Source organism: Chelmon rostratus, chromosome 13 (genome assembly GCF_017976325.1).
Source record: "Chelmon rostratus isolate fCheRos1 chromosome 13, fCheRos1.pri, whole genome shotgun sequence".
NCBI lineage: Eukaryota > Metazoa > Chordata > Actinopteri > Chaetodontiformes > Chaetodontidae > Chelmon > Chelmon rostratus.
In genome coordinates, this window is record NC_055670.1 from 9,195,354 (window position 1) to 9,219,362 (window position 24,009).

At 44.0% G+C, this 24,009-nt stretch overlaps 1 protein-coding gene across 2 annotated transcripts; it reads left to right on the forward strand.

Annotated features, from left to right (window-relative positions):
• Window positions 1–5,285: 5,285 nt before the first annotated feature.
• aff3 (AF4/FMR2 family, member 3) lies at window positions 5,286–23,969 on the forward strand. Of its 2 annotated transcripts, none has more exons than XM_041951499.1 (19): window positions 5,286–5,462; window positions 7,373–7,417; window positions 11,615–11,689; window positions 12,520–12,553; window positions 12,659–12,716; window positions 13,442–13,493; window positions 13,926–13,960; window positions 14,128–14,317; window positions 16,293–18,272; window positions 18,386–18,513; window positions 18,630–18,786; window positions 18,878–18,981; window positions 19,154–19,217; window positions 19,930–20,066; window positions 20,169–20,240; window positions 20,358–20,451; window positions 20,587–20,636; window positions 20,750–20,955; window positions 21,105–23,969. In XM_041951499.1, exons 1-19 carry the CDS (start codon window positions 5,391–5,393, stop codon window positions 21,224–21,226), a joined length of 3,675 nt encoding a protein of 1,224 aa, XP_041807433.1. In that variant the 5' UTR covers window positions 5,286–5,390; the 3' UTR covers window positions 21,227–23,969. The 2 variants fall into 2 exon arrangements, with proteins under 2 accessions (XP_041807433.1, XP_041807434.1); XM_041951500.1 differs by lacking the exon at window positions 5,286–5,462 and adding an exon at window positions 7,121–7,125.
• Window positions 23,970–24,009: the final 40 nt, after the last annotated feature.

Below are 24,009 nucleotides of genomic sequence, written 5' to 3' on the forward strand. Positions count from 1 at the left end.
GACGAGTCAGATCAAGAGCTTCAATAACTGCACGATATTTGAGCTTGGCTACATTTTATGGGCATCGTTTAACCAAAGGTAACACAAAAGAGGCAGGACATTTAGCCTAGGCACTCACATTTGAGCAGTGAGTCATGCGGATCGGTTTTACCAGAAATGACACTAGTGATGCTCAACGCAGCATGAGTAATTATTTCTCATGGCTTTCAGTGTAAGAGAAGTGGTTCAAAACTGAAACATCAGGGGTCACAAAAAAGAGGAAAAAAAACATCATTTCCACAATCCTGTTCATTCTAAATCCTTCAAATGAAACATTCCCAGAAGGAAAACACTGAAGCGTTAACCTGTGATGTTGGTTACAAGTACACATCACTTTATATATCATGAGCTAAAGTGTTTCCTTCCTCTGTGTAGGCCACCTGCCATCTCAGCCTGCCCTTGCTTTGGACTTTTTACTGATAGAATTAATCGACAAAATAATCATCATCTTAATCAATAATGAAAATAGTCCTTATTTGGAGCCCTAACACACGTCACATCACCTCAACATATTCACATATATTGTCTTCTGTTCTGGAAGACATGGTTTGTGTTGTGTATGCGTTTGTGTCTGAGTGCATGTTGAGGAGGTGTCATTAAACAGGAATGCGTGATCCAGCATTCTCCCTGTGTTTGTCCTGAGGCAGCAGGAAAAATTAAACATTTACCACACACAGCACAGTAAAGCAGCAACTGACCCTGTAGTAGAATAAAGCTGCACTTCTCGCTGTGGCCACAGGGTGGGGCTCTCTCCCCACTGTGTGCTGATCTGACGGTCCACTCATCCAGGGCTCAATGGATGCTGTCGTAAAGTGGCCCATAGCTATATGCAAACACATCAACCTGCGAAGACAGCAACAAGCCAATTAGCCCCTACTAATAATCTCTATCACCTATAAAGATTGCTAAGCATTTAATCCATTTACCAGAGGTAACAGGAGCCTTTGGTTACAGTATCAAGAACACAGAATACTGATGAGACAAAGAAGTGTCCATGAAAGTCATATTTCAAAGGTGTGTTTGTGCATTAAAGCTTGTTAATGATCTAAAGAATTCTTCACTTATATGAGTAGAAAGTCTTTATCAGTGAGTAGTTTACATTCAGGCTTTGAAAATGATGCAATGGTGAAACTGTGGCTTCCACTTCAGAGTGAGACACTATATATAAAGGCATTATTCTGTTTGTGTTCTTTACTAATGCTTTATTTTCCAAAAATCTTGGGATGCTGTATAAAAAACAAATAACATAGAATGTGATAATTTGCTAATCCTTTTTCACATATACTTAATAGAAAGCAGGACAAAGACAATATATTTACTGTTTTGCCTCATCAGCTTCATTTATTTTTGTAATTATCTGCTTATTCTGAATTATTTTGTGTGTGTGTGTGTGTGTGTGTGTGTGTGTGTGTGTGTGTGTGTGTGTGTGTGTATTTGATTTTAACTGGCAACCCAAAAGTTGTTGACATTAAGGAATTACAACAAAGCATTAGTAAATGATGTATTAATCATTACAAAAAGGCTTAATTAGAAGCTTTCATAAAGGCAAAGTTATAAAGTGATCACAAATTGCCCACCTCTCTCTCCCTACCTAGAGGAATCTGGAACGTCAACAAGATCTCCAAGGTAACCAAAGCAAGCTGCATAAGTCAGGTCCATTCATTTTTTTTCCCAACACCTCTTCATCTCCATCATCCTCATTTAGGCTGTGTGTATGAGAGAGAGGGAAACAGGGTGTGTGTGTGTGTGTGTGTGTGCTGTCAGGAAGGCTGACTCTTGAGGCCTGCACTGTTCTAAACAGGCAGCGTCGAGGGATGCCCTTGAGTCTTCGAGGTCCTGTCACCATGGGTCTGTAACCAAGGGTGCTGTGTGTGTGGCTTTGGAGACTGGCCCCAGGCATTTCTTATCCCTCCATTCCCGGATCATCCCTACATTTCCACTCTGTTCCACAGGAAAACACTGCTGCTGCTCTCTGCTTCCTTGCTTTGTGAGCCTGAAGAAGAGAAAAGATGAGCGTTTATGTAGTGTCAGGACCACATGCTGTGAGTCTAGTCCATACAGCCTGCCACCTTTTTAGGTACACCTGTACTGTCTAATCCAGTCCAATACAACGGTTCTGCACTTAAATCTGCTTTTAAAGCCTATAATTTTTTTTAAAGCTGTCACAACGGTGTTGCTGTGCTGCATCATATTCAGTAATGTTTCTAATATTCTGACCCCTCCATGTACTGTATATAAATAGGGAATTCCTATCTCTCTCCAGCTGTCACTATCATAATAAAGCTGAAAGGCCTCTTACTATCCTGACTGACAAAGAACAGCATCTAATCCTTACACCTGAGAAGCTGAAACCAGCAAATGTTTTGCTTTAAAAAAAATGATTAATGGATTGTCTAAACTGTTGCCGATTAATTTTCTGCCATTTGAGTGATTGATCAATCATCTCATTTTTAAATCTCAAAATTTTTGCCACTGTAGTGCTCATAGTATTACAAGACCGGTACTTTTGCTTCTCACAGCAAGTGAAAGAAGGAAAGACTCTGTCGTCCTGTGCAGGTGTCGGCCTGTACAACTGTACAAGTGCTCCTTTTCACATGTCATTGGTGCATGAAGAGGGAAATATTCAAATAATTGTACCGACACCATTCAATCAACTCTAACATTTGTCTCTCTGCACCTAGACCATGTGTCTGAGACAACATTTACTGATCTTTTGTGTCACTGTTTCATTAACTGGGTAAAGGACTGATCATAATATCAGAAAGTTGCGAATGGTGGCAGATTATGCATGTTTTTGAAATCATTTGTTTGGTCACACTGCGTCCCTGTTATCTTTGCATCATCTTTAATGCTGCGTGGTGAGAGTAACTAACTCACAAACTAATTCAAGTATCTAAAATATGAGGATTTCCCTGTTTGTTACCAAATGATGAGAGAGTCTTACTCAGCAAGAACCTCACTGACTGTTGTCACTTATTGACAATGTCAACAGCCTAAAGGGCAAAATATGTCAGAGTTTTTATCTTACTTGTGAGTGCAGGGCTCATCTTTCCTGAACATTTGCACGAGTCAGTGCACAAGAAACAAAAGAAACACACAGACTAAATGAAACTTCCCTTTGAAACACGGAAACACAAAAACCACAGAGACAAATGTGTGCACCCACACAAACAGACTAGTGAACTGAGAAGAATGAATTAATGTAGTGAAGTTAGGTTGAATTATTGAACCATAACTAAAAGATAAAAGGTCACAATATCTCTAATTTATTACAGGACGTGATCATACTGCACAGTCTTCTGATCTTTTGTTAGGGTGTGAAAGCCATGAAGAAATGTCATGAATACAAACAGAAAATCGTTCTTTTGTCTCCTTAATTTGCGTCAACACTCTGCGTCGCCACACAGTTATCTGGGGCTGCCCCTGTGTTCAGTCATTGACAGGTGCCATAAACAAATAAGGAACACTGTGTGTCTCATGAGTGTGCAGCCCAAATCAAATTCCACATATAATCAATTAAAAATGCTCTCCTCTGTCTCTCTAAAGAATATGCTTCTGATTTTACAGGGGAATCAGTGGAAGAAGGAAGATGGTGTCACCCATGGTCCCAAAATAAATGTAGTAAATGCTCTAATGGAACTCCTTGTGTCTGTTTTTCCCTCTTCTCTCAGCCTCCCCCCCCTCCTGCGAGCCATCTGAACCAGGGAGACAGCTCATATTTTATCATGACAAGGCAAAATCCATGCAACCCAGAGCCACTCCACAGGCTAAAATACATTAAGCACTGTAATGGATGGACTAGCCAACACAAGGCCAAAATGTAGACGTAGCCTACAGTAGGAGCTAACATTCATTTTTTCATCGGTTCACAATATGCTCTCAATCACTTATCTGTTTATTGTTAGACATGGCTTTACATGTAGAATTATAGATGAGAGGGACATCAAAAAAGTCAGGATTTTTTGGAGATGCATTTTCTTGTTCTTTGCCACACATATCAATGGGTGCTGCATTCTGTTTATAGCTGCTCTAATCAGTATTTTATAGCTTCAGTGGATCAAACCCCAATTAGTAGCCTAATGTGTCGCTAATAGTTTAGGTTCACTTTCACCGATGTCTTCCTGCTGTTCCAGCAACAGCAGGCATGGATTAGCTTGGATTAAAATGGATTTTTAGAAACGATGAAAACAGGGCTCATGAAAAATTGACTTTTTAGACATTCGTGGTTCTCTCAGGACAGCTACCCTACAAAATTATGATATATTATAGAACATGATGCATTGCTGTAGATAAAACTACTTAACTGTAATAAAGCAGTTGAAATTAGCCCAAAACTCAAACATCTACAGCAGTAAAACGCAACAAACACATTAAGGGTCCAGAGTAATTTAGTGGCATCTAGCAGTGACTGTAGAAACACTCACTAACATTATATTCCATATTCTGCCAATAAAACCACGTAAATCTTACATGCTGGACCTTTAATGCAGCTGTAGTTTAATAATAAAACACTCACAAGGACCATTTCACTGCACAGTGAGTACTTTTACTCTTGATACTTTAAAATAGTACTAACATATTTTTACTTAAGTAAGGTTTTTAATCCAGGAATATTTTCATAGTGTGGTGTTAGTACTTTAACTTCAGCAAACAGACAGCAAAAAGCTCGGATAAACTCACCATAGCTGCCTGCCTGAGACAACACAGACAGCTAGCGACTAGCTGGTTAGCATAACGGTGCATTTATGCTAGCAGCTAAAAAGCCAGATGCTTTTCTCCGGTGTCGGTGAAGACATTGTTTCTTGCTGTCTCTTAGATATATAGGCAGCCGTTTGCTAACACATTAGCAATGTCAACTTCTAATACTTTGCTGTTTTTAGCTCAGTGACGGCCCCATGTGGCCAAAAAAAAAAACAAAAAAAAAAACAACAAATCAATTAATGCAGGGTTAAGGGCCCCAAAATTCACAGCGTCGCCCCTGTAAATTGGATTGGCTGTGATAAAACTTCCTCATCTCGTGTAATGTCGCGGCTCTGTGTATTTACAGCTGTGTTATCCTGATTACGCCACTGAAAAGCGCTAAAACAGCAGCGGCGCTGCGCTTCCACAGGGCCGCTCTGAGTCGTGATCTCCCCGTGTGAGCTGCGCGTGTGTCATCTCTGACGTTACCGGCCCGCCTACCTCACCCTCTGTCTCCCTCAGTGACACACACACACACATACACACACACACGCTCTCCACGAGAGGAGAGCCGCTCTGCCAGCGTCACACAGGGGCACCGCATCCGCCGCTCTTACCGCGAGTCCGCACTGGCATGGACGCCGGAGCAGAGCGCTGACCATCCAGGAACCATGCCTACTGTCCTCGGTGGCAAAGGGAAACTTTCTATTGACTGTTTTCTACTCCGATGCGCATATTCTCAGGTGAGAGGTTGCATGGAGGGTGGAATATCAGCCTACTTACAAAAAGCATGTAGATATATCATCATTATTGTGTTTATAGGGCAGCATAGATAGGTCACTGGCAGCTTCAGTGAGGATTTGAATGTTCTTGTCTAATATTAGAGCATGATGAAAGTCACCGGTCTGCACATAGAAAACCTACCTGCGGGTTATTTGTAAAGAGTTTTTTCATCCGAACACTTACATAAAATGAGTGTAATGAACGAATTCCTGCAGAGTCTGCATGTTGTGCTCCTATCTTCATAAAGATTGAGTTTGCAGATTCAAAGTCTTTTCAGATTTTCCTTAAGGGCACTCGACACAGACGGAAGTGCTGACGGGAGCCTGAAAATGAGCAGAACTTCAGTAATTGCTGATACTTTAAGAATGTAACAGGTGGTTAGCAGTGTAGTTGGCTTGCATGCTGCTTGCTGCAGGTGTTATGATGGGTTGTGGTTTGTTTGGCCCAGAGGGATTTCATCCATCAGGGTATTGCACCAGAGCTGTGGCCTGTGATGCTACTGGGGATGAATGTGTGAAACACATTGCACATGATAATATCCATACTAATGGTCCTGTAAGTGTAAACTGAGGAGGTAGGCCTGACTTTGGCTAGAGCGCCGCCACAGGGAGGTGAAAATCTGGCTGTCTGTGTTTATGTTTTTCATTTAGTGCCCACGGCCTCATAGCTGCCTTGTGGCTGTAACAATCAGACAGTTTTCACACACACTGTTTTCCATCCGCGGGCTTAGAGTGCAGCCACTCAGACACTGACCTTAGTGAGTCATGCGTGGAAGAAGAGACGGTTTCACACAGTCACACACATGCGTGCACGCAGCTCTACACACACATTTTCTGCTGTGCATACTTATACTGCGCAGATGGCACAGACATACTGGGGCATGGAAGCAAGAAGCAAATCACCCAAATGAAATATATGTGTAGGCAACGTTAAAGACATTTCATTTTAGGTGGAAAGACAGTAAATGGTAAGTGTTCAGCAGATGAGTCCATATTGAAATACAAAAATTTTAAATGATGAAAACGTGAAACAACCAAACCTGACAAACATTAATGAGCGTGGTTACTATTATAACCAGGACACTTAAACCACTAATTACATTAGTAATTACAAACTACAGCTGGATCATCTGATTTTCACACGAAACTTACAGTCAGAATGAAACACACTCCCACATAAACAGAGAGGACCAACACACAGTCGCACAGAGGGGAAAGTGCGAGTAATGCGAACTGTTTGTTCTTCATCTTAATGCTTGAGCAAGATGGTCCTCTGCTTTCATGCCACATATTTGAATTGTGAGCTGAAAATGTGGAAGGGGTGAAACGTGGTGGTGGGGGGGGCAGGGTTGCCTAACGCGGATGGAAACGGAAAGTCGCTTGCAACAGAATCAGCATCGGTCTGGATCATCTGCAGCTGTGATTTCAAAGACATGAGTCATCATATCTGAGCTTCAGCCTCCTCACAACTCTGTGTATGTGTGTGTGTGTGTGTGATCATTAGGTTTACAGTAACGTGGTACAGTGTGTTGTGGCTGTTGCTGCAAAAAGGCGGGAAGCGGAAGCTGATGAGAAAGTTCACATCTTAAGCAATGACTGGTGTAGGATATGAATGACTGTATGTGTGAGTACATGTGCTTTGTTTTTTGCTGAACGTGTGTAGCTGTATACACAATGTGAATTTTAGATTGGACACATGCTGCACTTTACTGTAGTTTCGGTGCTCAAATACGGTTTGTGTGCACGGTCAACAACGGCTCTTTCTCCGCTCTGTCTTGCTGATAGCTGGTCTTGTGTCTGTGGTTCTGATGTCTTACCTTCCTGTGACTTTCTCCTCTTTTACCATCACGAGTCTCCTTCTGTTTGCACAGGTAACAAGAAGCCAACTCAACAGCTGTGCCAAAGATATTCTGGAGGTAAGGTATTACTTTAACTAGTTTTTTCATCGCCTGATTTTTTTTTAAATTAAAAAACAAAGATAATAGCAGTAATTGAGATTCATCCCTCATTAAATGTATCAAGTCAGTGTGAGTGTTGTTTTCAGCTTTTTAAATCATTTGCATTTGATTTTATATTTTTCTAGACTGAATAGAGTAATTACTTGCGTAGAGGAGGAAACACCAGACATAGGGCTGCAACTAATGATTATTTTTACTATTAATTAATTTTTTGGATTGTTTTTCTAAGTATTCGATAAGTCATTAGCCAAGAACAGCTCATCCAAACAACTTCATGCTCGACACTGCGCTTCATTGGGTCCTGAACGATACACTGCATGCCATGACATAGCTGTGTCCCATATTAATGCTAGATTATACGTGTCATTTGGGTGCAAAAGTTCAGAAGAACATTTTGTGGCCTCAGTGAAGTCAAAGCCCCATTCTGTGCCCATGGATAAGCCCGTGGATGTGCATCAGGCATGGACTATGGATGGACAGTTCAGGCAAAAACAGCCTTCAACTTAATCGTGAACATGAATGAATTAACTGGGTGGCTGCTGTCATTGCTAACAGCTAGCTGTTTGGGAGCAGGCTGGGAGCTGTTTGGGGCCATGTTATTTTGGACAAGGCTATTTCCTGGATTAAAAGATTCTTTAGGTTTGAGTTTAGCGAAACCAAATGACAAACTTACATGAGTTTGCTACAGCGTAACATCTCCTGTCTCTCCGGCCTGTTTTTCTCCATCTATTCTTGAATGTGCTGTGGTGAGCTAAAGAGAGCAGCCTGTACCCAGCATGCTGTTTGGTGGTGTAACAGTTAATAGGGTCCCCTCTCAATACACGACACAGTTTCTGGCAGTAGCAGGATCAGATGAAATGAATGTAATCGAGAAAATCGCAGACAGTCAGAGACTCCTGTCAGAAAATAATGAAATAATGTTTGACAATGTTAAATTTACCTGAAAAAAAAGTTAAACTGTTAACTGATATTTAAAATAGCTGCAGATTATTTTTCAGTTCATCATTTTATCAGTTAATCAGCTGTTTTCGGATCTGAGGGTTTTTCCAGGTATCATTTGTGTTATGTTGGAGCTTTTACAAGGCAGAGGATCATTGCTCCCTGGGTCATCTCACTACTGTGGGACAGCGAGCAGGAGTAGAGGAGGAGAACAGAGATACAGAACACGGGGTGGGGAAGGGCGGGAGGAAGATAGCAACACATAATGCTCCACCTGGGAGACCTTGTTGTTGTTGGAGGAGGAAAGGGGTGAGGGTTGGCGCTGTGTCCTTGGTGACTGAGAGAGGAGAGATAATGAAGTGAAAGGATGAGCAGAGAGAGGAAACACTTGCCCTCCAGGGCTTACTGTAGAGGGTGGGAAGAGGAGAAGAGGAGGAGAAAAGCTTTGGAGTCGCCTGTCAGCTTCATAAACATGTGCCATCTCATCAGCGTCTCTGGGAACATGCCTTCCAGCAGACTCCGGTTAGAGTTAAAGACGAAGTTTGGCATTCTGGGAAATAATGCTTACTTGCTTTCTTGCCGAGAGTTCACGCTCACATCAGTGCGTTAAATATGAAGCTACAGCCAGCAGCTGGTTAGCTTAGCTTAGCATAAAAACTTGAAACAGGGGGAACAGCTAGCCTGGCTTTGTCTATGAATACCTCTAAAACTCACTAATTAACATGTTATATTTAGCTCTTTTAAATGCTTGCAAAAACTGAGCTATGAAATTGACACATTGTGCTTTTGGGGGCCAGACTATGTCTTAGCGGGATTTTTTAGCTAAACTACGCTAACCGGCTATTTCCTGTCATGCTACATGTAGCATACAGACATGTTGTAACGATCATCTCATCTAAGTCCTGGTGAGAAAGCGTTGTTCCAATATGTTGAACTATTCTTTTAGATCCCAACACCTGCAGTTGAGTTGGGTGTCTGTTCCCACACATCCTGATCTGCACTCAGCCCATCCTCACACAAATCCTCAGACATCGGAGCTGATAAAACATGACCTTTTCCAGAGCTCGCTCACTATTTTAGCAGTCAAGCTACCTCGTGCCCCCCCTCACCCGGTGATCGTCACACACATGTACATTACACGCTGATGCCCTCGCATCATGACGCACCAGAGGAACCAGATCATGCTAACATGGTAAATGAATGGCACAAAATCAGGCCATTTTGTTCAGCATCAATGAGGCCTGGTTTGTCTGAGTGTGACTGCAGGCAATCTAATCAGCAGAGATTATAATCAGAGCAGGAGCAAAGACAGTGTACTGTGGATGCAGAGCTCGCTCCATGTGGCTGGTTTCCTGTCGAGTACCGTGCAGAGCGAACGAATAAGAAATTGGATAAATTTTCGTGATAGTCCAGGTGTATAATCATGTGTAATCAACACAGACTCTTTCATCCTTCTGCAGGGTGAGACATGCACTGTCACTGTCACTCACCACATGTATTTGAAATGTGGAATAATTTGTCATTTATTACGTTTTAGTAAATACTTAAAAAAAGTTTGATTCAGGATTTAATTTGCATGAAAAACACATAGTAATAGACAATCATACTGATTGGGAGATAGCAGACATGATTTTTGGAGAATATCTATAATCATGTGCAGGAATGGTGGGGATTTGTTAAAGAATGGGGTGTGCAGAAAAGAGAGTTAGACTCGTGACTTGAGAGTTGTGGCCATAAAAATGTATCATGTTGCTGTAGCGCCACCTGTAGGCGAAAAACCATAAAGTTTTCGAGCCATTAGCTGTCGTAATCGTACGATTCGTTCAAGAGCTGAATAACTTTATCTTGGGGTGCTATAGTTGCAGCTAACAGGAATACATGATAAATATATTGGTTCATTTATCATTCACTGATACTTTAGTCTGTAAAATGTAAAATGTGATTTCAAATGTCCATCGTAAGTAAAGGACGAAGAGATGTCTTAAAATTGCATATTTGCATTAAATAAACATTGCTAAGACATTGAGAAAAGTAAGAAAATCTTCACAACCGCAAATGATCTGCATTTTCATTTATAACTGAGGAAAATAGATAATCAATTAAATTATGATTTGTCTTTGAATACTTTTCCGTTTAAAGATCACACAGTTAAGTTTAGACTAGTCATTTCAGCACTCTCAGTGACCTATATAACCACCGTTCAGTCCCCATTGACACGCAGTTTGTCACAGCAGTGACTCAACAAAGGACCTGTAGACTGACAGTTGACTGTGCAGATACTGTAACAGTGTTTCCTGCAGCTGCTGGGGCAGATGGGTGGATGCTGCTCTTAGTTCCTTCCTTCAGAGCTCTTCCCAGAAATGTTCAAAGGATTCACTGCTGCAAAATAATTTGTAACGTCTGCCTCTACTGTGCATTCTCCAGTCAACTATTGTGCCCTACAACTGTACTGTGCCTTTATAAACTGTTGCACAGGGTCCTCATGATTGCTTGTTTTGGCCCGAGCCACCTGACGTCTTTTATGATCGTTCCCCCAGGGCTGCCTTACAAGTGGCAAATGTTTGATGAGCTATCTTGAGATTACCACCATTAAAAAGCTCAGAAACTCGACAGTCTAGTCATACTCAGACCTACCCTCTTGGAATGCAAAATTCTGCATAAAAAAAAAAAAAGTTTAGCAGATCATATTTTCAGCTCATTCTTTTTAAGTGCTTTACAAACTCTTGCATGCACCAGAGCAGTTATTTTAGAGATATAGTAGCACTAGGGTCTGTAATTTGCTCACTGAGTGAACGCGGCCATCAACAACTTTACTTTCCAAAGGAGAAAAGAACTGTGAACATAACATAATTGATGAAAGATATAGCAGACACTTCAAAAGCCTGGAAAAAGATACAGCTGGAGAACAGTCAAAAAACACACACTCCCACACCGAGCGTGTCATATGCATACCTCAGCCTACAGCCAACACAGCACACAGAGACTAACTCATATTTATACCCAGTGACACTCCCCCTGGTGGGGAGGAACAGTGCTGATAAGAGGAGTCAACTGCCCAATGAGTGCTGCGCGTGAGGATACGATACTCCTGAATGAAAGAATAATGAAGAAAGTTCAAATGACAGATTCACGATGCCTGGAGTTCCTCTATGTGAACACCATTAATCACAGTGACATCCCACAATTCACCCTTGACCCCCCGCTTCTGTCACACAGGACATGACTCAGTCCTGGCCGTCCCAGCAAGCCTTAGGGGGTGACCAGGCCCAGCGAATCCTCTACAACTCTAAGGTGTGTGTATGTGTGCGCGTTGTATGTGTTTGCTGTTTATCTTTAATTATCACTCCAATGATTTTACATATTAGAGTCTGTATACAGAGCCTGGAGAGTGCTACTGCATATGTGAAGGAAGCTGAATAAAACCTTCTGTGGCTTCAGAGGGAGCTGCACGAAGTCTGATAAATGTCTCAAGTGATGTCACTTGTGGAAATGTCAGATGGGTGCGAAGACTAACCTGACACGCCAGACTGTTGATTACACAGAACCATCTGGGAAGTCGTCCATGGAAACTGTTTGGAAAAGGGCAGCCGCTTTAAAAAATACTTGGCGGGTCATTGGATGAACCATCTGTCCATCACAGACTAACTGAAACCAATCAGATCGGCGAACCATAAGACTTCGAGGGACTCTTGCCCAAGCCGAGTCAGGAGAAGAGCAAAAAGATCATTCCCATGGAGAAAAGCCTTCAGTGTCACTCTTTGCTCTTCTTCTCCAGTTGTGATGTAACTGATGCCATAGCAGCATCTACGCTAACCTGTTTAGGAGATTATTGTTTTCAAATGAACAATCGCGCTGTCGTCACACCTAAACCAGGCCCGCCAGTGGCTGCCAGTAGTTCCAAACCACTGTGGTGTGGCCGCATACTTATAAACTTGAAGCCTGGCAAGTTAGATCCTCGGCTTGCGTGATCTCGTGTGATCTTGTGATCTCGTAGAAAATGAAAATAAGAATGAAAATGAAACAAATCTGGTGTTGAGCTGGAAAGATATGAGCTTACCAGACGTCTGTAAGTTTAGTCTGTGATTTTTGCTAACTATATTTTGCTCTTCTTCTTTTCCAAGGAAGCAAAACTACCAACTACACAACAAAGGCAAAGTATGTGTTCACTGACTAATAAGTTTGCTGTTCTGATATATGTAATCATTTCATTTCTTCTCTATTAATATATGGTTTCCTGCCCGGTTTCTCTTTCTCTGTAAGGTCGGGGAGATGTTCAGCTTCGAATGACCCGTCACCCCCACGTGGCACCTCACAAATCGTAAGCCGGACATGAGGAAACACGATCCACCGAAGGCCATCAAATCTGAACTGCCGCCGTGGCACGCACACAGACGATATAATATAACACGGGCATAATTTATGTTTTCTTCTCAGCAACTTTTGCAACATTAGATACAGATCATGAACATCATCGTCTGTACAGCCGCAGGGGAAGGCATTAATGATAGAGGAAGGGAAGTCGACATATATAGAGTCAGTCAACAGCGCTTAAGGCTGCAGAACAAAGGTCAGGTCAAAGGTCAGGTAACATTCTTGAACGCTGTCAGTGGAGACCGATGTGCTCCTGTTTGTTACCTCTTTACATCCTCTTTTTAGTGTGAAACACATGTTCAGCTGCATGTTTCACATTAGCACACAGCCTTTGTTATGCAACACAGCAGCTTTACTGTTATTAATATTATTAATAACAGTTAACATTCATAAAACACTTGGAAGATTTTTTTTAACTAATTTTGAGCATTTTTCAATCTAACAGAAATGTGTTTAGTTATTGTATATTAATAAGACAAAAAGAGATATTTAAATAAGACATTGAGAATTTAAGTAAAATCACACTATTAATTTATTTCAAATTGATTGGCAATTTGAATCTTTATTGGTTATTGTTATAGATCATCTTAATTGAATAAAACGTTTGCCAGGCTTTGACAATTTAATTATATCTACATGTTTTTTTTAAATATGACTGTTTTTCACATACAGCATGCTTGCTGATGACCTGAAGCTGAGCAGTGATGACGAAGACGCTCAAAGGGTAGGTTACACTCTCCATCTTTCCCTACAACCAGGGTGGTTAATTAGGCAATGGTTCATAACAATAACATTTGCATCATTGTGCAGAAATACATGTATTAAGTATTTCTGACCTAAGATGGACATGTCTTCATGCTATTGTACATGCTTGAGGAGGCAGAAATGCAGTGAGAGGGTGTGAGAGAGCAGAAAGATGAAATTTACGGGAAAAAAAACAGATACTATGACTGGAGAGTTTGGCAGCTCCTGCTGACAGATGCCTGTTTTTCAGGTATTGTTCAGTGGTGTGTACACACCCATGTGCAGTTTGGCACAAGCCTTTCTGTATTTGCTATTAACATTAGGACCAGAAGCAGCGGGTGTAGCAAGCTGTTCTCTGCTCTGCTGCTGCTGTGGATGATAAACTTCTGTTTTCTGTTTTGTGTTCCTGAAGGCAACCCGTGAGTCCGCTTTCTGGGACGGACGCAGGTACTCATGTGTGCATATTTTGGATATGAGCTTTGCATGTTTTCACATGACTGTTTGTCTGTAAACATAAGTTCAACTGTGTGACTAACAACAGAATGTGCCTGCCGCACTCGGCCGTGCACCCACACTGACCCCTCTCTGATGTTTGTGTGTGTGTTGACTGACAGCCTGTCAGCACAGCGAGCGCACACACATGGCAGGCGGGTGAGACATTCCAGCTCAGACTCTTCAGGCTCAGACTGCTCCGCCGAGTCGGGCAGCAGCAGCCTTCACTCCCGGAGCCCCAGCAGGAGCCCAGAAGTTCCCCCAGATCCTTCGTCGCCCGCCAACAGGCAGCCACCGTGCAGCAGCAAGGAGGTATCACCGCCGAGCCTCCTCTTCCTCTTCTGCTCTCTATCCTCTCCGCGAGTGTCTGTCTCCTCTTCTGGCTGTGTGCCTTCGGGTGAATTCTCGACAGGGAGCGGTGGCCTGGAGGCAGCTGACGGCAGGTGTGGGGAGGGACGAAGGACTGAGGAATGCGTGTGCGTTGGAGAGGAGGGGGGTCGAGGGGCAGAGGTAGCTTTGGGAATTAGTGTCTGGGTGTCATGTCAACAGGCCCGGGCTTAAAGAGGAAAGCCCTCAGGACGTGGAAGTCATCAGGACCTCTGTTCATGTTGACATCTACAACTAGAGCTACCCTCTCTTTCAAAACAAGCGTGCACACACAGAATGTGGACTACTTGTGTATCATTACCTCAGATGGGTGTAGCACATGTTAGGCATGATGGGCTTTTGGAGGTGTGGGGCATTGTGGGGGTTAGATTGAGATGTGTGCTATGTGGGAAATGAAGGGGAGACCTGCTCCTCTTTTATGAATGGAAGGCCCTGTACGACATGGACTGTATTCCTAAACATGCGCTGCATTGGGCCCCTATAGAGAGGGAGGGAGTGGGGGGTGGGGGGAGTGCACGCCATGTGTTTTTCATTTACGTGGACTGTTTAAATGTCTCCCAAGGAAGAGATGGGGGTTGGAGTTATGGAGGCAGCAGAACCAGAGTTCCAGGTAGTGAGAGAGAGAGAGGGAGAGGGAGGGACAGAAAAGAAGGAGGGAGGGCGGTCGAGACGGTACAAGAGATGCAGTGTCTTCTCTGGAAAGAGGGTGAGGGATGTGGGGAAGGGGGGGGGGGGTCACTGTTTGACTTGAGGAGTAGAGGTTTAATTTAGCCCCTGCTCAGCCTAGAGAGAAAAAGAGAACGCGAGAAAGAAAGAAGTTTGCTCTCCAGCCGTGAGTATCCTCTTCCTTTTTTTTCCTCCGAGCTTGAGTAAAAACCCCTGCTTTCTCTTGTGTTCTTCTCATTCTTACCATTACCAAACCAGTCGCTAAGCAAACATCAAGTGAGTCATTTGGCGTAATTGGACGGGGGCTGAGCTTCTGTAAGCACAGATGTGGACTGTGAGACCATGAAGTGAGCAGGCTATTGAGAGGAGGTTATAATGTCAGCTGGATTCTCTTATTGAACAAACACATCTTAGGCGTGAGTCACGATCCAGGTTTGTCATTTGGAGTTTGTATTGTTTTGAAAGCAGCTGAGTCGGTGAGGTGTTTGTTATGTGCACTGAATGTGGTGCATTTTAGATGCTTCTGTTACAGTGTGACAGTGTTGTGGTATGTGCACACACACACAAATATGTGTCATTCCTCTCATGGTTAAATGTAAAGCTGAGTGGCCATGCCTTCTCTCACACATACTGCTATCTTTTTTCATCTGGTCTTATCTCTTAATGAGTATATAAAAAGACGCGTACTGTATTTTAAGACACTTTTATAATCAGTCTTATTAGTATTTCCGTTTTCTGTAACTTCGTACTTCTTCGCCACATTTCTGTTTAAAATTTTCAACTTTCAAATGATCACCTTTTAAACTCTGATTATGTATTTCGTAAAATCAGGTTTCAGGTTTCATAATTCCAGTGCAGAGATGCAACATGTACTTCCTTGTTTCAAGATACAGTTGCTTCTTTAGAAATTATTGGCATGCTCTTACTTTTCAGATTTTAAAGAATCAGTTATATCCAGAGTTGTCTTTACAGTACATATACAGCTTATGAAGTTGTTGAAATTTTGCTACTTACACATTATCAGTAATACACTCTATATATAACTGTTTTGAACTATTTTCTATTTTAAGCAGGTTTTGTTGAAAATACTTGACTCAGATTTTTAATGTGGGACTTTCACTTGTAACAGAGTATTTTTTTACATTGGTGTATTAGGACTCCATGTAGACTTCTTCAAATATATGGCTGATATTTAACATGTGTTCCTCTCTGCTTGTTTCTTCTGTGCTTTAAGACCGACCACCCCTCTGCTGCCCAGTGGCAGCTGGATAAATGGCTGAAGAAAAAATCTGCCAGCAGTGAACAGGATCCCTCCCAGAGCATTCCAGGACGCCTTCCCTCTCCCCACACCCAACGAGCCCCATCTCCAGCCTGGGACAGCAATCAGGAGTACAGCCCCAGCCAAAGCCCTATTCCCAGCCCACAGTTCCATTACAGCCACAACAGCCCCCTACCCAGTCCTGGTTATAGCTACTGCCCCAGCCCCAGCCCATTCCCCAGCACCTGCCCAAGTCCCAGCCCTAGCCCGAGGCGTAGCCCCATCTCCAGTCCGGTTCCAAGTGTTTGCCCCAGTCCGCATGGGAGCCGTAGCCCTAGCCCTCTACCTAGAGACCCTCCAAAAAGCCCCAGTCCCAGCCTGCCTGCTCCTCCTTCAAGGCTTCGTCACTACCCTGAGGCTCAGAGTCAGAACCAAACACAAAGCTTAACAACCACTCCCCAAAGGACAAAAAATAGGTCATGGATTGCTCCATTGCTTAACGCTGACACCAAGTGCAAGCCTACAAACACCAATCATCTTCAGCCAGCTCATCAGCACAGGCCTAAGACTCGGCCCACGCAGAAGCCAGACCAAAGCAAATCCAAGGCGTCTGCTCCTCTGAACTCTAACCAGAGTCACGGCCTTAAATCTAGACCCAAGCCTAACTTCCATCCAAACTCTAAACAGCCTTCTGAGGCTCCCAAAGCCAAACACACTCCACATTCTGAGAAAATCCAGAGTAGCAGATCCAACCACAACTCCAACCACAAGCCCAGGCCTTCACTTCAGCCTCGCTCACAACATAGCCCCACAAGAGCAAAGCACCTAGCTCCCACTAGTCGTGAAGCTAACCCTGGTCATAGTTCTGACCCCCGATCTACCTCCAAAGCTGCGACTAATTCTAATACTGGGTTGAACTCTAAATCAAACCCTAGCCTAAAACCAAGGGACAAGTCTTGGGAGGCTACAGCCCCAACTCCTGTGCATGTTAACCATACAAAAACACAGCAGAAGAAACCCCAGTCCAAGGAGCAAGACGTGGAACAAAGAGGAGATCAGCTGACCCGAGCAGAGGGGAGGAAACAAGAGAGAAAAGAGGACAGACATCGGGAAAAACAACAAGGGAGACGGGAGAGAAAGGAAGACAGGAGGCTGGCGGAGGAGCAGCTGCTGAGACGTCCCTGGATCCAGAGTTCGTCAGACGAAGAGAAGGAGGAGGAAGAGGAGGAGGAGCGAGTGATAGACAGGCAGAGGAAGAGAGAGGAGACAGCAAGAGGGGAAAACAGCAGGAGGAGGGAGCAGCAACATAGACGCGAATGGCAAACAGTCCAGGCCAAACAGAGACTGCCTACCAACAGCGAGCGACACCGCCTTCGAGACGACTCGCGCCACCAGGGGAGGCCAAGAAAGGGAGGCAGGAGTGAGGAGGAGAGAGAAGACAGTTCACCTTCTTCGTCAAGTTCCCCAACTCCTCTCAGACCGTCCTCCTCATCCTCTTCCTCCTCCTCGTTGAATTCAGATTCCGAGTCTGAATGTCAGGCTGCGGTCACCAGAGTTCCAGCAGACTCTACCTCTCACAAGAGGCTCGCCAAGAGGGGGCAGCAAGGCTCCGGCACAACTGACACCAACAGGCCGAAGGTGGTGCACCCAAGAGGGCCCACCACAGGTAATCCCAGCGAGGGGCAGCAGAGTGAGGGGAAGCAAAAGCTCTACACCCTGGTCCCCTTCGGGCGAGGTGAGAAGGCTACAGCACCTTCCCAGCGAGGGCTTAGAAATCTGGTGGTGCAGATAGACCTCTGTCTTCTCAAAAGGGTCCCGGACAGCACTGCCAGTTCCACTGTGAACAAACCCTCCTCTTCCTCCTCCTCTTCATCAACCAAGGACAAGCAAAGAGAGGCTATGAAGCACCTGTTTGTCCCCGAGACTCTGACCAAAGACGGCAAAAGGAAACGCAAGGTATAAAACATGTTCACATATTTACGTTTCTTCTCTGTTGAATGTGATGTGTATCGGCAGGAAGCATCCATACAGTCTTCAAAGCATGCATACGTGTGTTTGTGTGTGACCAGCTGGAGAATGGTGTGTCACACAGAGAAAGCAAGAGGAGTATTCCTTATACAAATGACCTCTCGGGACGCACAGAGTCTTCATCTCACACAGCTGAGCGCAACTTTGTGACTGAGACCACACACAACGGGTGAGAACACACATCATATCCTTTCACTCATTATTCACGTAAGTGTATTTATATTTACATCCCACGTTATGAGTGTTAGTGTACATGTGTACATATGTGGGTGTGTGTGCTTGCAGGTACTTGGACGAGTACTTGGACAGCAAGAGGCCATTGTCTCCCCTTTCTCCACTGTCTGACAGCCCCGAGTCCACCAAGCCTCCCTCCAAAACAAAGACTTCAGAGCAGCATCACGTCCACAAGAACAAAGACAAGAAGAGAGATTCTGCTATAAAGGTAGTACAAAAAAGTACCTGTTTAGATTAACCCAGCTCCATTGTTTGCAGCATTTTGGTTTATTTGACCTCTCTTTGATCTGTGCGCTCAGCCCAAGATGGAGGTGGAATGCGTGAAAGTGTCAAAGCAGCCCCAAACACCATCGGAGTCCTGGGGCCCTGCAGGACACAGGGGGGCCGTGCCAAGCCATGAAACGTGAGCAATCATACCACGTCCACACAGTGCAGCACTGCATAGCCCTGCACTGCTGGATGTTTGTCAGACACAGACCCAGCAGACACCTGGGAATTAGACTTATCGATGACAGAAAACACTGTGACTGCACTGCCCTTGTTTCATTTCTCTGTGTTTCGGTCCGTCCTCCTAGTCCACACCATGCCGAGTACTACTTACACGAAGCTAAGAGGATGAAGCACCGTGCAGACGCAATGGTGAGTCCTTGATCATAGGCCCTGCTTACACCTGCCATTAGCATGCGTCCTGGGTGGTCTGATCACAAGTGGACAAGTATTTCAGCACCTGGTATCAGAATGCATCAGCACATGTGTTGATAAGTTCGTAATTTTGTAATCAAGTATTTGGCCCATGGTCTTTTTATTGCAGACCAGTGAGGAGGACACTGCATTAGTCCAACGAATGACACATAAATTCATATATATGTTTGTTTTTTTTTTGCTGTTTTGCTGTTGGTGCATGGTTCTGCAACATAGGGCCAGAATCTGTGATAACAACTGGAGCAGAAGTTGGTCCAGGATGTGTTTAGCCTAGCTTAGTGGAAAGACCAGAAGAAAAATGCCCTAAAATTGTCAGTCAGACGGCGTGCGCAACAACTTAAAACGTCTTTAACTGTCAGCAGTGGGTTGTACCTTCAAAGATATTTTTGTGACCTCACAGATACACAGCTGTCTGTTCGGGATTGGAAATATTTACCCAGAGAAAAACTAACACACAAGACCAAATTTATGGGAATGAAGAGGAGCGGAAGAGCGGACTTGTTTAGCTGTTCCCCCCGTACAGTTTTTGTGCTACGATAGGCTAAACACATCCTTGAAGACCCTCTCAGCTAATCACCGCTTGCTTTAGACACTGAACTATTGAAATATTTACTCCCATATTTGTCTATGTTGGATGTCTTTTTTGCAGGTGGACAAGCTAGGGAAGGCTGTGAACTACATCGACGCTGCTCTCTCCTTCATGGAATGTGGGAAAGCAATGGAGGAGGGGCCGCTCGAGGCGAAGTCTCCGTATACCATGTACTCCGAGACCGTGGAGCTTATTAGGTGAATTGTGAAAAAGCCATTTGGGTTTGGACGTAGAGACAATCAGACACACATGCATATCCATGAGCTGCAGCGCCATTGTTAACAGTCCTGTGTCTTAAGGTACGCTATGAGGCTGAAGAGCCACTCTGGCCCTGGAGCGAGACAGGAAGACAAACAGCTGGCGGTTCTGTGGTGCGTATGTCATCTCCTCTGTTTATGCCACATCTATCATCAGGCCGAAGGTCCTGCATTTTGGGGATGATTTGTGGTCCGTATGAGTCTCTTTGACTTGCGCTTGTGTGCCCACAGTTTCCGATGCCTTGCCCTCCTTTACTGGCAAATGTTTCGTTTAAAGAAGGACCACGCACTGAAATACTCCAAAGTTCTGCTGCACTACTTTAAGGTTTGTCTAAACACAACAAGTCTGATGTGCCATTTATAGCAAATTTCATTGTCGTTTCAATTTCTGGACAGTTTTTGGTAGATGTAAACATTTGGGTTTGGGTGACTTTTAGCCTTGTTTATGGTGTCATTACAGAGTTCTCCCAAAGTGCCTTCTGCACCGCCCTGCTGGAATGACTCTGGGAAGTAGGTGGATAATAGCTTCATATCACAGGCTCTTGAATTTTTTTGCATCCAGCAGCCACTGCACCTTCTCTGACCACCATCCCTCTGTTGTGCATTGTGTTTCTAACTCCCAGGGGTACAGGAGACCCTCCTTCTTCTCTCTCACCCACTGCCAAACACCTCAGACAGGGTTCGCATGGGGGCAGCGACTTACCCTCTCTCATAAGCATTCCCCAACGTATCCACCAGATGGCAGCAAGTCACCTGAACATTACCAACAGTGTCCTGTACAGCTACGAGTACTGGGAGGTGGCAGACAACCTTGCAAAGGAGAACAAAGGTATGGAGGCTAACAGGAGCCACCATTCAATGTATGAGATGGCAAAAAACCCCTTTTGTCTACAGGTTTACATGAAAATAAGCAACATATGTCAAATGAATCTGTCTCATCTGCAGTTTTAAGAGCACTGTCTTCCTTTGCCATTCCAGAGTTCTTCAACTACTTGAATACTTTGTCTGGGCCATTGACTCTTCACAGCAGCATCGCTCATGCGGTCCAATACACCAGACAGGCTCTGCAGTGGATACGCATTAGTGCCAAACTTAACTAACAAGGAGAGGATTTACTCTTACCTGCCCACTGGATCTCCAGGCCTTATTTATAAGAGACAAAACTCTGGATCTCTATGCAGCTGATGGGACTTATGCCTTCTGTGTGAAATGGAGTCGGACGAAATGCCATATAGACCCTGCTTATCCTCATAGGATGATGGGGTGCCCGCCATCCGGTTCTTACTGTGTGCAAAGCCTTCTGAAGGAAAAGTCTTTTCCCTTCTCACAGATGAACTCTGTGCACCTTCTTCTTCATCTGTGAATTAATGTGAAGAGTTGTGTGTGCTATGGATTTGAAGTCTCTAACCATTTGCCAAATGTCCCGTGGTGACAGAAACAGGACTCATTTGTTCTCAGTTGTATGTGCAATTTCACATGTGAAGCCTTTTTTGTACTCTGGGCCGAGTCATCGTCCAGCGGACTGTTTCTCTGGGGCCAAAACAGGAGAAGATGCCGAAAAAGACCAACCAGTCACATACCACTTTCTCTAAAGTAGGAAACTTGCCTGCATCTTTTCCTGATGACATTTTTAAGGACTTTTCTTTTTAAATCTCTGATATTTTCACTTGTATGTGTTTTTACTGTGCAATACTTGATGGATTATCTGTTTTTAGAAAAAAAGAGAAAAAGATATGAGAGAAAAAGAAGTTGGTGGGTCTAGTTGCCAGCAGTCACGTTCCCTTTTATGCAAAATATATTATTGTCCCTGTTTGAGTTGGGGTTATGTAACTGAATGATTAATGAAGCTGGAGAGGTCACTCAGGCTTCCTCTTGGTAAGTTAACTGTCTTGGCTCTGGTGCAGGAGTACGCATTTTAAATTTCCAGCTTCTTGCAGCCCAAATGAGACAGGTAGCATAGCATCATGACAAAGGTGATGATCTTTTGCATCTTAATTTAAATGGAAGGATTACAAGGTCGTCTGTCGGTCGAAGCTCTCTTCAGAGCATTAGCCCACAACACCCTCTCGAAATCTGCTCAACAAATAGAAGATGTGGGCAGTGATTCAGAGCTACGAACGTGTGACATTTTGCACATACAGTAAGCTGCTCTTTGATACTGTGACTTTTGCACAATTTTCCAGTGATTATTTATGGACAAGGATGCTCCTTATCCACAAAGTGATGCTGTGTCCTCAGGTGCCTCGGTCTTAACATTGCAGTGCACAGCTTTCTCAACAGAGGCACTCACCCATCAATGTGTGAGAGAAGCTCACCGAGCCTCTCACTGAACACCCTGCTCTTATTGCCTCACTGTGTCTTTTTTATTCCATTACGCTGACAGGGAAGGTATACTGGCAGGGTGTGTTTTAAATCAGTTGTTCGTGCGTTAATGCATTGATGCATTTCTCCTGGAAAGGAAGGGGATTCATATAGGTCGTTTCTGGCTTTCTTGCTGTCACTGGCGCACACACACACACACACACACACACAGTATAGGCGTCAGTGACTGTGTGTGAGTCACACTCTACTCAGTCCAGTTGTGCAGAGATCCCCCTCTCTCTACACACGAACGCATCATTCTCTGACTCTCCATCACTGCAACTATTTCCTGCTGCACAGACTCAGAAGTCGCGCATGAAACTTCAGCATCTGATGTCTGGTACCATAGCAACAGAGAACAACCAATAAGGGGGCTCTCCAGGACACGACAAGCCTTGGGTCAATAGCATCCTGGCTTCTTTGATTCTGTGAAATGAGGTCTGTTGCAAACTAATCCAGCGCCAGACTATAGACATTTTTTTCCTATTATCCTGCACTATGACCTACTTTATTCCACTGTCCTCAACTCAAAGGTGACTGTTATATATGCACAGTAGACCAATATGGAGTCAAGTGAGTCTGTCTCAAAAAGGTCAAATCAGGCACTGACATACAAAGCTGCAGGAGACATGTGCAAATGTTCTGTTTTTGCTGTTCTGTCTGCACGGGGTTACTTATTATTGTCTCCATGTGATGTTGTCGGAGCGGACTCCTGGCTCGTTCAGTTTGCACGTGCCTCTGCGTCACGGCCGTTATTCCCTGCGTACGGGCCGTCTGAGGACAACCGTGCTCGGAGCCAGACAGTACACAACGAAAAAAAAAAAACTAGACTGCTCTTGATCGACTGTCTACTGCAGGAGAGCAGGCGGTGTGGGCGCGTTAGCCCTGTGCACACAAACCCTCCTCATACAAGCCGCGGAGATAGTTCTTCCAAGGTGAACAGTGCGTCAGAGTGCGATCAGCAGAGATGACTGCAACAGCAAACAGCTGCACATCAGCGCTTCTCCTGTTCGTGTCGAGCCCAAAGGGCAAATCGGTGTGAGAGAGTCAGAGTGGGCGGTTAGAAACTGTACAGAAAGCTACCGTGCAGTCATTTCAGGTGACATGCACTCGTTTGCCCGCATAGTGGCAGCATTACAACACAACTTGAAGCTAAAAACAAGAAGCCGGGGGATAAGCTGGATCAAGCTTGCCAAGAAAAGCCACACCAGAACCGGAAGTTGAGCGTGTTTCGTTTTGAAAATAAAATACCGTTTTTTTGCCAGACATGATACGAGTCACTTGACTAGCCAAGGGAAATTTAAAAAGAATTCTGAATTATTATACTATGATATAAAAAATATCTGTAAAAATGCATAGCACAAGCTAGTTTTTGTTGTTTTTTCTTAATTATTATTACAAACACAAGATCATATTATTGTTAATGCAGACTGATTAGAGTTAAGTCGAAAAAAGTCTGACTTGCATTGTGTAGAAACGCTATTTAACAACCTAAATTATATAGATTTTTTAATTATAATTA

Bases quoted from the DNA above. Each gene is read 5' to 3' on its own strand.
- aff3 (XM_041951499.1), top strand. From the start codon at position 5,391: ATGCCTACTGTCCTCGGTGGCAAAGGGAAACTTTCTATTGACTGTTTT. The intron at 7,418-11,614 runs GTAAGGTATTAC...TCTGTCACACAG, and splicing joins GTGCCAAAGATATTCTGGAG to GACATGACTCAGTCCTGGCC. The intron at 13,494-13,925 runs GTAGGTTACACT...GTGTTCCTGAAG, and splicing joins ATGACGAAGACGCTCAAAGG to GCAACCCGTGAGTCCGCTTT.